The sequence below is a fragment of the Arachis ipaensis genome, chromosome B05 (assembly GCF_000816755.2).
Source record: "Arachis ipaensis cultivar K30076 chromosome B05, Araip1.1, whole genome shotgun sequence".
Classification (NCBI taxonomy): Eukaryota; Viridiplantae; Streptophyta; class Magnoliopsida; order Fabales; family Fabaceae; genus Arachis; species Arachis ipaensis.
Window position 1 is genome coordinate 14,080,267 of NC_029789.2, and position 14,017 is coordinate 14,094,283.

At 36.3% G+C, this 14,017-nt stretch overlaps 2 protein-coding genes across 2 annotated transcripts in view; one reads left to right on the forward strand and one right to left on the reverse strand.

The window, feature by feature from the left end:
• LOC107643019 (probable calcium-binding protein CML13) lies at positions 1,896-2,638 on the forward strand. Its single transcript, XM_016346556.2, has one exon. The coding sequence runs from the start codon at positions 2,106-2,108 to the stop codon at positions 2,547-2,549; it is 444 nt and encodes a 147-aa protein (XP_016202042.1). The 5' UTR covers positions 1,896-2,105; the 3' UTR covers positions 2,550-2,638.
• LOC107643020 (UDP-glucuronate 4-epimerase 5-like) overlaps positions 2,185-14,017 on the reverse strand; it is a 14,036-nt gene continuing 2,203 nt past the window's right edge. Inside the window, 1 exon segment of the mRNA XM_021123105.1 lies at positions 2,185-4,942. Coding sequence (XP_020978764.1) covers positions 4,780-4,942 — 163 coding nt within the window. The 3' untranslated portion in view covers positions 2,185-4,779.

Consider the following 14,017-nt stretch of genomic DNA (forward strand, 5'->3'; position numbering starts at 1 on the left):
CAGTGCTGATAGTCGGCGGGGAGGGTTGCCACTTGCCAGGGAAAACAACATCTAGTGCTAAATTAAAGCCTGAATTAATATATGGGTGCCATGGACCTACCACCTTTGACTAATTCATTTTCAATCAAAATTTTCTATAAGTTTTAGTCTTTGCTATTTTTGTCCTCTTATATTTAATTCAAAAGTTTGTTAGAGAGTTCTGTAGTAAAATACCAAATACCAAGTAATTTATATCAATGAATTTAACATAATCAGAACTTTGACAGGAAGGGTAAAATAAATCAAAATGTTGGGTATTGCACATCGACCGTCCACCGTTAAAATGAATAATTTAATAATTTTACTAACAAGTATTCTAGAAATATTAGTTAATTATTTGTAAATCTTTACATTTAACATTTTAAAATATATTTTTAGGACATTTGTTAGCTGAAATAATACGCAAGGCAAAAAAAAAATGTCACCTTCTTCCGAAATTTTTATGGCTACTTTAAATTTCAATTGAATGGAAGAGGATGTCAAGGAGGGAAACCTAACCTTAAACCTAACTTTGGCAGCAATAAACTGATAACTTTACAGCTAAACATTAACGGATTACAAATAAGGAAACTATAAACTAAATTGTGTGATTATAAGTTGAGGTAGCCAATTATACTACTGATGTGGTTTTCAACTTTTAACCACGTTCCAACCTTCCTCAACTTTGACAAATTTCTGCATATTGACAAAAATGGTAACTGTTTCTTGGACTTGGATTCTCTTAAATGGGACCAATAATTTAAACGTATTAACATCACACCACTTAATTATTATCTCAAGAAGTATAAGTGAGTTTGCCAAATGTCCAATCTTTTGATTCTCGAGTGTGATACGGATACCTCAAATTTTAATATTTACATTTAACTACTCCTACGAAATCATAGCCAGACAAAATGCAAGTGGTCCTCCCTATGACCCTATCCCAACGAAAAAGGGAAAGTGGACAATAATTACTATTTATGTGAGGGCGAGACTGTTTTTGGGTGATAGAAGCACTTTGTGGACAAAATTAATGCAGAGTGGTGATGACTGCATGTTCATGAATGAATACTGAATAGGTACATTTCAGAAGATTATGATGTTGTCCAACAACATCATGACCTGCGTGAACGAAGCCCACCGAGATGCCACGGGCGAGCCTGTCATCCCGGCCCACTATACTGATCTAGTTATATTAATTAGGAACGAGCTTAAATTCTAGTAGTATTGGATTAATCACTTAATAACGGGCCCAAAGTTGAGCTCACTTCAAAAAAAAAAAAATGCCAGCAAAAGATGATGAACACTTTTGCCTCATTATTACTAACATTTTTTTTCCGGTCAAATAAAATTGACGTCGTTATAAATTTCACTACTCTTTAATAGATAGCTTATTAGTCTATTCAAATAAATATTGAAGTTTAAATTTTCTTGTAAATGTTATACTTTATTGGTTAATAACAAACTTTTAAATAAATATAACGTGAAAATAATCCTTGACTTGTAGGATTAAAAAATACTATAAAAAATAAATAAATAAAGAAGATTCAGTAGTGTACTCTTAAAATAAAATGAAATAAAAATGGGTGGTGGTCGAAATTCGAATAGTTGATAGTGTTAGAAGCTAGGGAGACGCGAGTGATAAGGGGTGCAGAATATTATTCCAATTTCCAACTCCGAATAGTCCAGAGTCCAGACATAATTGATGGTCAGCATGCACGGATGCTCCACATTTCCCAGTCTTGATGGGCTTTCCGGCCCAAAAATGAAAAGCCCTTATTCCTATTCGCTGTCACACAACGTGTCGTAGGCCCTCCACCTTCAACAATGCAAAACATGATTCCAACGACGTCGTCAAACCATGGGCTTCACGAATTTGTAAAATAAAAAAAAGGAAAACCAAAAGGAAATAGAAAAAGCAAGATGCATTATAGTCATTCAGCAAATAAAATCAAATCGCGAGTGTGAGAGAGAAAGGAGGGACGATTAGCATTTTCAATTTCACCTTTGCAGTTTGCAGCCGCGAGAGAGAGAGAGAATAGAAAGCGAAGCGTAAAAAGAAAAAACCGAAAGAAGAAGAAAGAAAAATGGGTAAGGATCTGAGCGACGAGCAGGTAGCTTCGATGAAGGAAGCTTTCACTCTCTTCGATACGAGCGGCAGCGGGCGGATCGCTCCGTCGGAGCTTGGGATCCTTATGAGGTCACTGGGCGGCAACCCCACCCAGGCACAACTCAAAGCCATCATCGCCGAAGAGAACCTCACCGCACCCTTCGATTTTCCTCGATTTCTGGATCTGATGGCCAAGCACATGAAGGCTGAGCCCTTTGATCGCCAGCTCCGCGACGCCTTCAAGGTCCTCGACAAGGACAACACCGGCTACGTCTCCGTCTCTGAGCTCCGCCACATCCTCACCAGTATCGGCGAGAAGCTCGAGCCCTCTGAGTTTGACGAGTGGATCAGGGAGGTTGATGTTGGCCCCGATGGTAAGATCCGTTACGAGGATTTCATCGCCAGAATGGTTGCTAAGTAAACTCCTCACATATCAGATCCTTGCAAATTCCATTCGCTCTGCTTCTGGATTTTCCTAAATGTGTTCTTTCTTTTTTCTCAGCTATTTCGGTATTGCTGTTTTTTCTTCTTCTTTTTATTTATTTATTTTTGGTCATGTTTGGTTTTTGTTTTGTGCCGTTTCCTTTAGTGGACGAACGGGTTAACCATGTTATGCGCATTTTGGTTTTTTGCCATATTAATGTCATCATGTAGCTAACAACGGGTGGTTTTAGGGATTCAAAAGTTGCTTGGATTGAATATATGTGTATGGTGAGATCCGAAGCGGTCTTTATCTGCTTCTGCTGTAATTGTTTATTGGCTAAATAGACTAAGGCCATGGTTGCGCAAATGTGTGTGTGTATATCAAACTTGTGTTCTAGTTTCGAGTGAAGTGGAATGAAGTATAAAGAACGGAAGAAAGGTGGTCCAATCTTACTAAGTAATAAAACCTGTATCTAAAGTCTAAATTACTAAGTTTGGTGTAGGAAGGCGCAAATCATTCTGTCCTGTGACAAGCTTTATGGAGATGGTCTATAACTATAAGTAGCTTACACAATTCTTGTGATGTAAAGTAAAAGGAAAGAGTCAAAGATCGTCTTTGGACGCTGATAGGTCTGTGAGAAATTAATGTGAAATTTTGAGCTTGTTTCATATGTCTGTGAGCCTGTGAGAGTTATTATTATTATTCCATCAAATGGTTGGGTCAGACTTAGACTGGAGTATTAAAATAGGATTTTTATGTGGAATTGTTAATGTGTAATCTCAATATTAGATTTAGATTGTCTGTTACTTTCAAGGGAATGAAATATTAGGAGCTGCTGAAGGGAGATTTCCTTTTAGCCAGGTGAATGAGGGGTAAAAACTCTGCAACTATGCTGAAATGGGAGTTACGTCTCTCACGAAATGATGTTGGGTCAGTGCTGCTTCGTCATTATTAATCAGGTTAATGATAGTCCAATTTCATGTCATGCTTTGTAAATTATGGACGTTGCAAATCTAAGTTTTGTAGTTAAAATTTCATTAAGTGCCTATGCACAGCCGAATTTTCTAGGTAGTAGTCTGTACTCTTATTACTGTCTTTGTCGTGATGAATTTCTATATCATACATTTCTCAAGCATTGGTTCGAGACTTTAGTATTCATTTACTAGAAACGAATGGACTCTGAATTATTGATGTCTTTCCTGTGCGCTATTTATTTTCCTATAAATATCTCACTGGTGTTTATCAAGTATTTTGACGTTGCATTCCTTGTGTTTCTGTGTCTTCTTGTGGGCCTTTCTCTTATTATTGCTGTAAACACTGCCCTTTTCCCATCTACCAATTTGGTTCACTCTTGTTCTACTGTAGGGCCCCTTTAGTGTTGTGTTAATCTCAAAGTTATTGGAACTTTTATATCCTGTTCTGAGATTACCTGATGGAAATTTTAAACCTTTTATATTGGTGTATATAGAGATTGTTTAACAGTAGGGATATATCAGATTTTCCTTGTCTTCTGTTTAAAATTTATGGCTGAATTCATCTCTATTCGAATTATTTTCTCTGTTTATTTAGCTTTGGACATTTAGAAGTCGTAAAATCCTGGTAAAGATGGTACTAATATGTTATACAGGAAACGGTGCCCATCTCCTAAAGATGCTAGGATGTCTGTTTCGAATTAATGGGATTCGTATTATATATGGTGTTTGATTTTAACATACTGTTTGATTTAGCTTTTGAAAGATCTCAAACCATCGCTTGCGTATTCACAAAGCTAGTTCGTTGTGTCTTTATTGAGTTGAGCAGTTTCATTATAAAAGGGCTTTAGTTTGGTTATTCTAAAAGACCCTGCCTAAATCTTTCAATCGCAATCCAAGTTTGCCTCCATTGGGTTGGGCATTAGCAATAACTATTATTCTTAATCTTCTGATATTCTGATGGGTTATCATGGAAAATTATTCAATTTATCACCAAAGGATAATAGCGACCATGCTGCTGGGCCGTATTAGAATTTGTGACTAATCCTTAATCCTTGTTAATCAAATATTATGTTAGACTGGCTAAATGGGCCGTTTGACAGCCCTACATACCCTGTCCTGGCTATGCTTAATTTTATACTTTTATTGACAAGGCCCTTGTAGATAGCGGTTGGGTGAACAGAATCTCCCTACATCTTACATAAACAATAATGGATAGTTAAAACAAAATAATAGTAGTTAGGTGTTATTCTTCATCATCTAGGGTTTGTTGCGATAACAGAAGATAGCCCCATGAGAGGTGGCTTTGTGAGAGGGGGAGCTGCTAGACCGCATGGGCCAAGGCTGAGCGCAAGGTCGGAAGGAGAGCTGCTACACAGGTCTTTGAAGAAGGTGAGAAAGATAGCAGAAGAAGAAGAATTTACTGGAAATTCTACACTAGTAGCCAGAAAAGAAGATTGGATGGAAGAAGAAAGGGGTACTGAAGGAGCAGAAGCAGATATTCATGTAATCGAAGTGATGAGAGCAAACAATGAAGAAAACAGCAAGAGATCATTTGCCCAAGCTGTCAGGGCAGGAAAAGCACAACAAGGGAAAAGTGGAAACGAAGCAGAGAAGGATTTTCAGGAGGACAAAATGGAAGAAGAAAGTGCTGAGGAGAGTGACGAAGAACAGGAAATTAGCATTGAAAAAACTGAAAATGGGGTATACAATCTGGTGATCAGCAAATCTTTGAAAAAAGAAATTTGCAAGGAATGGTGGGAATCAATCATAGTTAAACTCCTGGGAAGGAGAATTTCTCTTCTGGCGCTCAAAAGAAGACTAGAGACAATGTGGGGGAAGAACGGCAGCATTGACGTTATCGATCTCGGAAATGATTTCTTCCTTGTGAAATTCTACAATATGGAAGACTTGGATTTTGCACTCATGGAGGGGCCCTGGAAAATTCTTGACCACTACTTAACCATTAGATGGTGGAAACCAGAATTCAACCCCCTCACAGCAACAATAGATACACTGGCAACTTGGATTCGTCTCCCAGGCCTTGCGATAGAGTATTACAATAGAACAATATTGGAGAAGATTGGCAACATTGTTGGGAGGACCATGAAGATTGACATGACAACAGAAAACATCTCCAGAGGTAAATATGCTAGAATTTGCGTGGAGATAGATTTAAGCAAACCCTTGGTGTCTCAATACCAAATCAATGGTATCACTCATCTAGTGGAATACGAAGGCCTCCATATGGTGTGTTTCAACTGCGGCTGCTTTGGACATGAAAAATTCTCATGCCGAAGCTTAAGGTCACAAGAAAAACCAGAAGCCAGTAACAATAATGAAGGAATGGGATACGAAAAGGCAGGGACGGAGGAAGAAGAAGGGGGCAGAATTGGAAAAGGGGAGTTAAGTAAGGGCAAAGGCGTAATTGCAGAGGAGAATAACGGATTCGGCCCTTGGATGCTAGTCCAAAGGACAAGGGGGAAGAAATTACTGAAAAATGGAGAGGGAACCAGTAACGGCCAAAAAGGAAAAGAAAAAGTTTTGTCGTACGGGGAGTACACCTCTCGTTTTGCAGCTCTGCAGCATGAGGTAGTGGAGGGAGACAAGGAGACAAATGAGGTTGTGGTGATACCACAGAAGGATGAGAGCGATAAGACAAATCCAGCTGGAAGCAAGGCAACCACAGAAAAAGACAAAAGAAATAAAGGAGCTCTAGAGAGGAATACTCCTACAAAACTAAAAGACCAAATCCCACAAGAAAATAACCAGACCCACAAAAATAGCCCAAAACCAAGACAGACAAATAGCAAGATGCAAGAAACCCAAAACCAGACCAACCCAACTCTTGCCCCTACAACAGCCCAAACCATGAGAAAAGAAAGAACCCAAACGAAGACTAAAACCCAAACCCAAGAAGATACTAGCATGAACATTACTGACAAAGCCGTTCATTTTCAAGAAAATTGGGCAAACAACAACCAAACTCAAGACTCTCAAATCACTGAAATGGTTGAGGCCACTGGAATACAGGCTTGCGACATGGAGGAACCGCCTGACCCAGTCCCGCCAGACTTTGGAGCCAGAAATTCAGAAGATCTAGTAGAAGCCATGGAAGTTTTTGAAAGGGAACCAGCCCAAGGAGAAGCACAGGAAGAAGTACCTCCTTCATTAACGAGGGAGGATATGCATGATGATTAAGAGGCCTTGAGCCTCTTTGCTTTCCCAACCTTTTGGGTTAGGGTGCCTTTGTTTTGGCTTAGAGTTTTGGATAAGACTTTTGCGTCATATAATGAAGATCATGATGTGGAATATTAGAGGGGCAGCGAGCAAAAGTACCATTCGCACCCTCAAGGAGTTGCAAAACCAAAAGAAACCTGACCTCACTATTCTGGTAGAAACCAAATGTAGCGGAAATAAAGGAAGAGAGGTGATTAAGGCAATGGGATTCAATCATGCCATTGTCGAAGAAGCTGTCGGTTTCGTTGGAGGGATCTGGATCCTCTGGAAGAATGATGATTTCAAAATCAAAGTTATGTCAACCCACAAGCAATTTGTGCATATGGATTTAATCATCAATCCAATCCAATTTTTTTAATTTAATAATTCAACCTCATATCTTTAGTTCATAATTTTATAATAACTACCGTCTAGGCAAAACAATAAATTGTCATTCTTGAAAAACGCACGAATTTCATGATTTACTCGATCACGTGGCATCCTCAATCTCGACAATGTAATGCTATCCATAACATTATTAATTTGGCTGATTAGCCATCCTTCCGCTAGCAACTATCATTTTTTTCCAAATGTCTTACAAATATTATCTTTGTTGAAGATTCTTTCTCAAATATTGGTTGTTTGTTGTTCCAAAATCTAAAAAAGTACTGACTCCTAACACTGCTGTAATTTAATTACTCATTTATTATTGTAAAATATTTAAATAAATAAAAAAGAAATAACAAATATAAAATATAAAAATATAATTAGATAACTATAGTAATAATATTCACTAGAACTATTATATCAATTAATATATTTAATAATATTATAAAGTATGTAAGAAGGAGAATAATATGAAAGAGAGAGAGCGAAGAATGTTTTTAATATTCTTATTATTGTGTTACTGTGAGAGGCTTGAGTCTTTATTTATATAGGTACAGGAGGTAATTTTTTCAAACACTTATTAAAAGCATTCTTTCTTGAGAATACTGCACCGCCCCATCATAAATGGGCATCCACGTAACAAATCTTATCACAACACTCTTCCTTGGATGACCATTTAGGATTATTGCCTCGTTAAAACCTTACTAAAGAAAAACCCAGTGGGAAAAAAATCTTAGTGAAGGAAAAAGAGTACAATATCCTTTAGTGATGGGGACTGCCTCATTAAAAACCTTGTCAAGAAAAACCCAATGGGAAAAAAATCTGACCAAGGAAAAAAGAGTATAGTCTCCCCCTCTTGCCGACATCATTTAATGCCTCGAAATCGGCGCATCCCAATCTCATGTACTAATCTTTCAAAGGAGGATTTTGGGAGTGACTTTGTAAATAAATCTGCCAGATTATCACTTGAGCGGATCTGTTGGACATCAATTGTCCCTTGATTTTGAAGATCATGAGTGAAGAAGAATTTGTGAGAAATATGCTTTGTTCTATCACCTTTGATGTATCCGCCTTTAAGTTGAGTAATGCATGCTGTATTATCTTCAAACAGGACAGTTGGAGCTATCTTATGATCAATCAATCCACATGATGACAGAATATATTGAATTAAGCTCCTCAGCCAAAAAACACTCGCGATTAGCTTCATGAATCGCTAGTATTTCAGCATGATTAGAGGAGGTTGCTGCTATCGTCTGTTTCGTGGACCTCCATGATATAGCTGTACCACCATATGTGAACAGATATCCTGTTTGAGATCTCCCTTTATGTGGATCAGATAAGTATCCAGCATCTGCATAGCCAACTAGTTGTGACTTGGATTCATATGGATAAAACAATCCCATATCAACCGTTCCATGAAGATATCGAAAGATTTGTTTGATTCCACTCCAATGTCTTCTGGTTGGAGAGGAACTATATCTTGCTAGTAAATTCACAGCAAATGATATATCGGGTCGTGTATTTTTAGCAAGATACATTAGCGCTCCAATGGCACTAAGATATGGTACTTCAGGACCAAGGATATCTTCATTTTCTTCTTTAGGACGGAATTGATCATTTTCCATATCCAAAGACCTTACGATCATTGGGGTACTCAAAGGATGTGACTTATACATATAAAATCTTTTTAAGATCTTCTCGGTGTATGTTGTTTGATGAATAAAGATCCCATTTTTTATATGCTCGATCTGCAAGCCGAGACAAAATTTAGTCTTTCCAAGATCTTTCATCTCAAACTCTTCTTTTAGAGTTTTTATAATTGTTGGAATTTCTTCAGGAGTTCCAATGATATTTAAATCATCAACGTACACAGCAATTATAATGAATCCAGATGCAGTTTTCTTTATGAAACATATGAACAAATATCATCATTCTTAAATCCATTTTTGGTCAGATACTCAGTAAGACGATTATACCACATTCGTCCAGATTGCTTTAGACCGTATAAAGATCTTTGCAATTTAACTGAGTATAACCCCTGTGAATATTCATTGGAGGGTTTAGATATCTTTAGTCCTTCAGAGACTTTCATATAGATATCCCGATCTAATGAGCCGTATAAATAGGCTGTTACCACATCCATTAAATGCATATGCAGTTTATGATATGCAGATAAACTAACCAAATAACGCAATGTTATCGCATACACTATAGGGGAATACGTTTCTTCATAATCTATACCGAACCTTTGTGAAAAATCTTGTGCCACAAGTCGGGCTTTGTAGCGCACAACTTCATTTTTCTCATTTCGTTTTCTCACAAATATCCATCGGTATCCAACAGATTTTACATCTGCAGGTGTACGGACTACAGGTCCAAAGACTTCACGTTTTGTGAGTGAGTCTAATTCAGCCTTCATGGCTTCTTTCCATTTTGGCCAATCATTCCTTTGTCGACATTCTTCGACTGATCTTGGCTCAAGATCCTTACTTTCATGCATGATATTTAATGCCACATTATATGCAAATATTTCATTGACAATTGTCTTGTTTCGGTCCCATTTCTCTTCTGTAAAGACATAATTTATCGTGATCTCGTCATTTTTACAATTTTCAGGTACCTAAACGTCTTCTGGCGTTAAAACTATATCAGAATTTTGGACAACTGTAGGTATCTTTACAATGTCTTTTTCAACAGGAATAGTATTTACCTCTTTTCTCTTTCGAGGATTTTTGTCTTTGGAACCGACAGGCCTGCCACGCTTCTGGCGTGAATTTGCTTCAGTGGCTACTTGTCCTACTGGGACATCAATTCGAATTGGGGCATTTTCTGCTAGTATATAAGATTTGCTTATCCTCTTTGTATCGGAAAATGCATCAGGCAATTCATTTGCTATTCTTTGCAAATGTATAATCTTTTGAACTTCTAGTTCACATTGCCCTGATCGAGAATCTAAATGCATCAACGATGATGCATTCCAATTAAGTTCCTTTTCAGGAAGCTTATTCTCTCCCCCTAATGTTGAAAACTTTGATTCATCAAAATGACAATCCGCAAACTAGGCTTTAAATACATCTCCAGTTTGTATCTCAAGATACCTCACTATAGAGGAAGAATCATATCCAACATATATCCCCAATTTTCTTTGGGGTCCCATTTTGGTGTGATTAGGTAGTGCAATGGGAACATATATCGCACACCCAAATATTCTTAAATTTAAAACATTTGGCTGCTGGCCAAAAGCTAATTGCATGGGAGAGAACTGATGGTAACTTGTTGGCCTCAAATGAATAAGTGCTGCGGCATGTAAAATAGCATGCCCCAAACCGAGGTTAGGAGATTTGTTCTCATAAGCAAGGGTCTAGCAATTAATTGGAGGCGTTTAATAAGCGATTCTGCTAACCCATTTTGTGTGTGAACATAAGCTACTGGATGTTCAACACTTATTCCATTAGCCATACAATAAGCATCAAAAGCTTGGGAAGTAAATTCACCAGCATTATCAAGACGAATTGCTTTGATTGGATTTTCTGGAAATTGTGCTTTTAATCGAATAATTTGAGCCACTAATCTCGCAAACGCCAGGTTGCGAGAAGATAATAAGCACACATGTGACCATCTCGAAGATGCGTCTATCAGGACTATAAAATATCTAAAAGATCCACATGGTGGATGAATAGGTCCACATATATCACCTTGAATCCTTTCTAAGAATTCAGGGGACTCAAATCCAATCTTTACTGGTGATGGTCTTAAAATTAACTTTCCTTGAGAACATGCAGCACAACAAAATTCACTAGATTTAAGAATCTTCTGGTTCTTTAGTGAATGTCCATGAGAGTTTTCAATAATTCTCCTCATCATGGTTGTTTCCGGATGACCCAATCTATCATGCCAAGTTATGAATTCATTTGGGCTAGTAAACTTCTGGTTTACAATGGCATGTGATTCAATTGCACTAATCTTGGTATAATACAACCCAGATGAAAGTGAGGGTAATTTTTCTAATATAACTTTCTTATTTGAATCATGAGTTGTGATACATAAATACTCATGATTTCCCTCATTTATTGTCTCAACATGATATCCATTTCGGCGAATATCTTTGAAACTCAACAAGTTCCTCAGGGACTTGGTAGATAATAGTGCATTATTTATTATAAATTTTGTTCATCCAAGAAACAAAATTATAGCTCTTCCGGAGCCTTCTATCACATTGCCTGAGCCAATGATAGTATTAACATATTCCTCTTTTGGCACAAGATGGGTAAAATATATATTACTTTTGAGAATAGTGTGCGAACTTGCACTATCCGCAAGGCATACATCTTCATTACATATCCTTGCCATTCTCTTCAAAGACAAATAATAATAAAATGAGTAGTATGTACAGTTAAATTGAATACTTGATCGGAATTATTTTTTCTAAGAAATACTACACATAAAAATAATGTCATATACTAAAACTTTATTTTAAAATTTGACACATTTAATGATTTCAAAATTCATAAACATTAATATTTCATTATTTATATACATCACATTTGAAACTTAAATACATAGAAAATAAAATTTAACAATAAGTTCTTTACATTATTTATTTACATAGATACTTCACAATCCCACATATTAAACTATTCCATCATTTATCAAATGACCAATATTTCCTTCAGGGTCCTCAAAGAAATCAGATACATCATAATGAGTGGTGGAATTTTCAGCATCATTTGAAACAAAATTCGACTCTTTTTCCTTGTCGTCCTTTTTCAAAGATGCCTGGTAAAGATCGACTAGGTGCCTTGGGGTACGACAGGTACATGACCAATGACCCTTTCCACCACAACGGAAATACTTATCCTCTGTTGATTTATTTTGCTCGATATTTCTTTCTTTATCCCACTTCTAGTGAGATCCTCTCTTTTGAATATAATTCCTTTTCCTTCCATAATTTTTTTTGTTATTAAAACCTTGCCATTTACCTCTTTTGGGATAATTTGCCGCATTTACTTCAGGAAATGGGGCAGCGCCAGCTGGGCGCGCTTCATGATTTTTCAAGAGCAACTCATTGTTGCGTTCAGCAACAAGAAGGCAATAAATTAACTCAGAATATTTTTTAAACCCTTTTTCTCGATACTGCTGCTGCAGGAGCACATTCGAGGCATGGAAGGTTGAGAAAGTTTTCTCCAACATATCATGGTCAATTATCTTTTCCCCACATAATTTCATTCGTGAAGTGATTCGAAACATTGTAGAATTATATTCATTTATAGATTTAAAATCTTGTAAACGCAAGTGTGTCCATTCATATCGGGCTTGAGGAAGTATCACCGTTTTCTGATGATTATACCTTTCTTCAAGGTCTTTCCAAAGATCTGCAGGATCTTTTAATGTGAGATATTCATTTTTCAATTCTTCGTCAAGATGACGACGAAAAAAAATCATGGCTTTGGCTTTATCCTTTTGGGATGCATTATTTTCAGCCTTAATGGTATCTCCAAGATCCATTGAATCAAGATGGATTTCAGCATCTAGTATCCATGATAAATAATTGTTTCCAGATATATCAAGAGCATTGAATTCAAGACGAGAGAGTTTCGACATAATAAAAATTTGTTACCTGAGCCTTCCTAAAAATTTGATCAGAGTCTCGTGCTGATAACGGGTTGTAAAATAATTAAATAAATAAGGAAGAAGTAACAAATATAAAATATGAAAATATAATTAGATAACTATAGTAATAATATTCACTAGAACTACTATATCAATTAATATATTTAATAATATTATAAAGTATGTAAGAAGGAGAATAATATGAAAAGAGAGAGCAAGAAATGTTTTAATATTCTTATTATTGTGTTACTGTGAGAGGCTTGAGCCTCTATTTATATAAGTAGAGGAGGTAACTTTTTCAAACACTTATTAAAAGCATTCTTCCTTGAGAATACTGCACCGCCCATCATAAATGGACATCCACGTAACAAATCTTATCACAACATTCATCAATTAATTTGCTTTGGATAAATGGCATTAACATCGGGACCAAGTGATAAATTGTGAATGAAAAAAGTATATAAAATTAAGAAGTGATCAGCTAAAAAATAAATAATTTGATTAATTTATAATTATCTTAATTAATTTTATTCAATTATTTTATAAAATATTTGTACTTAATTGGTTTTAATGGAAAATTCAATTTTGAATGGATACGTTGAGGTATTTTCGTCGGGTATCACGGAGAAAAGCCCACCAAACCTACTTTGGAGTCTTCATTTTCTCTCTCTTTCTATGGAGTTAGGCAAACCCTTGTTTTTAATCCAAACAGGGAAGAAGTATCAACCTCCTCCATTCAAGGTATATTCACGGCGCATCTTTACCGATAAACACTCGTTTTTTAACGCCGTTAGCGGTGCTGTAATTTATCGTGGTTCTAATTCTTTCAGAAAATAGTGCAATAATTCACTATTCTTCTTATCAATTATTTTCACACTATTAATTAAATCATTCAACTTCCGTAGCTTTCTCTTTGCAACGCGCTACCATGAGTCCCGCACCATCTACGCAACGCTGTCCAAGACGTCGTTGCCGGCCACCCTGCAGTCTTCTCCTCCTCCTATTTAGTTTTGATGATTCTTTTAACTAGTTTCTTATGTTTCTTTTCCTAAATTTCGGACAATTCTTTTTATTAGTTTTGGATGATTCTTTTTCCTATATAATTTTGGATGATTCTTTTTTTTATATAATTTTGGATGATTCTTTTTCCTGTGTTTTGTATGTTTTTTTTTTAGGATTTGGATGATTTTTTTATTAATTTTGAATGATTCTTTTTCATATGTTTTATATATTTTTTTCTTAAAATTTAAGTAATTCTTTATCTTATATTTTGGTGTA

What these genes read in the sequence shown, in the direction of transcription:
- LOC107643019 (XM_016346556.2), top strand. Translation starts at nt 2,106, where the DNA reads ATGGGTAAGGATCTGAGCGACGAGCAGGTAGCTTCGATGAAGGAAGCT.